This window comes from Otolemur garnettii, unplaced genomic scaffold (assembly GCF_000181295.1).
Source record: "Otolemur garnettii isolate 467f Iridium unplaced genomic scaffold, OtoGar3 scaffold00229, whole genome shotgun sequence".
Taxonomy (NCBI): Eukaryota; Metazoa; Chordata; class Mammalia; order Primates; family Galagidae; genus Otolemur; species Otolemur garnettii.
Genome location: NW_003852624.1, coordinates 18,113 through 21,473, shown reverse-complemented (window position 1 = coordinate 21,473; position 3,361 = coordinate 18,113). Strand labels below are relative to the sequence as shown.

At 44.8% G+C, this 3,361-nt stretch overlaps 1 protein-coding gene across 1 annotated transcript in view; it reads right to left on the bottom strand.

Moving 5' to 3' along the window:
- Window positions 1-2,924, bottom strand: part of RPS6KC1 (ribosomal protein S6 kinase C1) — a 196,358-nt gene extending 193,434 nt beyond the window's left edge. The window contains exon 1 of the mRNA XM_003802043.2: window positions 2,667-2,924. Coding sequence (XP_003802091.1) covers window positions 2,667-2,771 — 105 coding nt within the window. The 5' untranslated portion in view covers window positions 2,772-2,924. The remainder of the gene's footprint in view (window positions 1-2,666) is intronic.
- Window positions 2,925-3,361: the final 437 nt, after the last annotated feature.

The following is a 3,361-nucleotide window of genomic DNA, read 5'->3' as shown; positions in this document are numbered from 1 at the left end:
AGGGATGGCGCCTGTGACTCAAAGGAGTAGGGCACCAGCCCCATATACAGTAGGCGGCAGGTTCAAACCCAGCCCCAGCCAAAACTGCGCAAAAAGAAAAAAGTTCAGTAAATGAATCACAACTTTAGATTTTTAAGATCTGATTTGGTTAAACTTTCCTTTTGTAAATTAGGAATATCAGTAATTTCCATCCTCAACTGCTTCCTATTCAAGTTCCACACACATCTATACCTCCAGGCCTTTAGGGTCTCTATCCTTTCAACCTCTATCTTTGATGCCCTTCTCTTTTCTAGATTCCTCCCATCTTTCACCACCTATCTTAACTGGTACATATTCCCTGATCCCTTGAGCAGGCATCCTCAAACTACGGCCCACAGGCCACATGTGGCCCGCCTAGGACATTTATCTGGCCCACTAGGTGTTTTCGCCACCACTGCCTGTCCTATTTAGCAGCCAACTAGTCCCAGGGCCCACAGTCCAGCCCTCCAACAGTCTGAGGGACAGTGAACTGGCCCTGTGTTTTAAAAGTTTGAGGACCCCTGCTCTAGAGTAACATCTGAATTTCCACAGCTATTTTCCGTAGTTACTACTTTAGGGCCCTTAACATTTTCTATCCTATGCTACACTTCTTTAAAGACAGTAAACTCTCATCTACTATGAGAATCCCTAAAAGAAAGGTCCATTCAGCCTTATCCCCCTCAGAGTATATAGTGTCTGGAACTAAACATTTATTGGGTGTGTTGCCTACAATGGAAAAGAAAGTACTCAACAATGTTTTTAGGCACTGTGTGCCATCATTGCCTTTACAGTGGTTCTCAACCTGTGGGTCGTGACCCTTTTTTAACAATGAATACGTTGCAGCATTAGAAAGGTTGAGAACCACTGCCTTAACAAATACCAATGCTCTATATGTATCTATTAACAGTCGTTCACATGTAAGCAGATTAATACAACACACATATAATTTTTCTGTTAGAATAAGGGATAAGTAGGATGCTGTGAGGAGAATATTATGTATGTGGAAAATTGTTCTGATTCCACAAACTGTTTTTAGGATACTGAGCCTACATGTTTGAAGGATACCAATGACTACAAAGGCATGAAGAATGGTATAATAAGAATCCCTTATTATACCAACATCACAAAACTTACACAACCTGAAACACTCCACCTATTTAACAACCTTACTTGCAAACAGGAGGAAGCAAACTTCCCCCTATTCTTGGTACAGAAATCTGCAATAATCAGGCCTGTTCATCTCACTGCATTTCAATGAACTTGTTCATCCACCCTACCTGTTTTGTCTGACTTGTGCACAGTTTCCATTTGCAATGTGCCACTCTCACTCAGGCTTCAAACTCAGATCTAAATCTACTTTACCTTTAAGGTCTTCTCATTTCCTGAGCTCTCAATCACAGGTGATCCTCCAAATGTATATTAATACACTATTACTATTTAATCTGCACCTCTCTTCTTTTAAAATGAGAGTTAATTCTTAACATTTTACATAACTTAAGAGTTAGGCAGAACTGGTTTCATATCCCAAATCTACTACTGTCTTGCAATGTTACTAATGTTCCTTGAATCTGTTTCTCCATCATCATTAAAATGGGAATTAAATTGGGTGATGTATACAAAATGCCAAGTATACACACATAATATACATCCATTGCATGCATATAGACTTATTTTATTATTCTTACTTTCTGAGAAGGGAGATGCAGAACACAAGACAAGAGCAATGAAACATAAACAAAGCGGATACTAAAAATTGTGTCATTTAGGGTCATTTAGGCTCGGCGCCTAAATAGCTCAGTGGTTACAGTGCCAGCCACATGCACCAGGGCTGGCAGGTTCAAGCCCGGCCTGGACCTGCCAAAAAATAACAATGACAACTGCAATAACAACAACAACAAAACAGCCGGGCATTTGTGGCGGGCACCTGTAGTCCCAGCTACTTGGGAGGCTGAGGCAAGAGAAGCGCTTAAGTCCAAGAGTTTGAGGTTGCTGTGAGCTGTGACAACTCTACCGAGGCTGACATACTAAGACTGGCTCAAAAAATAAATGAATAAATAAATAAATAAATAAAAATTGGGTCATTTAGTTGATGAAAATTATTTACCCAACTTTTTTGCTTTTTTTTTTAGACACAGCCCAGATCCAGAGCTCCTAGGTTGGTGGCCTACTAACGATATCTACCTTCCTCAGAGCAAACCTGATCCTGAACAAAAGACAAAATATTTATATCTTCTATAGACAAAATATATATATCTTCTGTTACACAAGCCAAATAATACACAAATTAACATTTTTAAGTCTGCATTATTTCCTGGTGCAAGCAAAACCACTTCTGCAAATTTCGAACTCAGAAGAAAAAGTCCAAATGGCATGGGTACTGAGTCAACAATTTAAAACCATCAACCACTGCCCCACCCCAGAAGCCGGACTCTACCGCGACCTACTCCAGTGGAGCCCTGGGCATTCTACACCAACCCACTGCCCCAGCGTTCCTGGAGTCCCTACGTCCGACGCGTGTCCTGACAGCAGACGCACCCAATCCCACCCTTGACTCTGACCCAGGGTCAGGGACTCCTACATGAGAGTCTCCGCCCCAGACGTTCGGGTCCCGATACAGACTCCTACAGACGCGAGACACCGGCACTCACCCGGGCTGTGACTTTATACACTGTGTAGCCCCTCGGGTGTCGCTGGGGCTCGGTGACAGTATAGAAACGGGCCAGGTCGGCACCCCGCTCCCGGGAAGAAGTCATCCTCCCGCTGCCTTTGCCGCCGCCCGCCGTGGGTCATCTGGGCAACTCCGCGCCGCCGCGGTCCAGGTTCCCCGCGCAGCTGCAAAGCGGCGAGGGGGCGGTGGCTCCAAGCGGCGGCTCCGCCGCACAGCTCCGCTTCCGGGTCGGCGGAGAAGCTTCCGGGTCAGGCGTTTCCGCATTGGCCGGGAGGAGAGAGACTCCGCCTTGGATTAAGACTTCTGTTAGAATGCATGGAGCTGACGAAGATCAGGTGATCGCCCTGCCCTCTTCGTCGCTGCAGAGACCGGAGATGTTACAACTAAGTCTCTTTGTGCACTAGCTCCTTTACCTTCTAGCTTTTGTGGGAACTATTACAGCTACACTACGCGGGTGATAACTTGGTCTTCCCACGACCTGTTATCATACAGACTTAAAGTGGAGACGTGAACGGATGATGGCACACCTCAGCATTTTCTTTCTTTATCTACTCACAGCTTATCGTTTCAATTTTTTTTTCTTTTTTGAGACAGAGCCTCAAGCTGTCCCCCACTTGAGCCACAGGCGCCAAGCCTATCGTTTCAAGTTTTAAATACCCACAGCAACATCTCAAC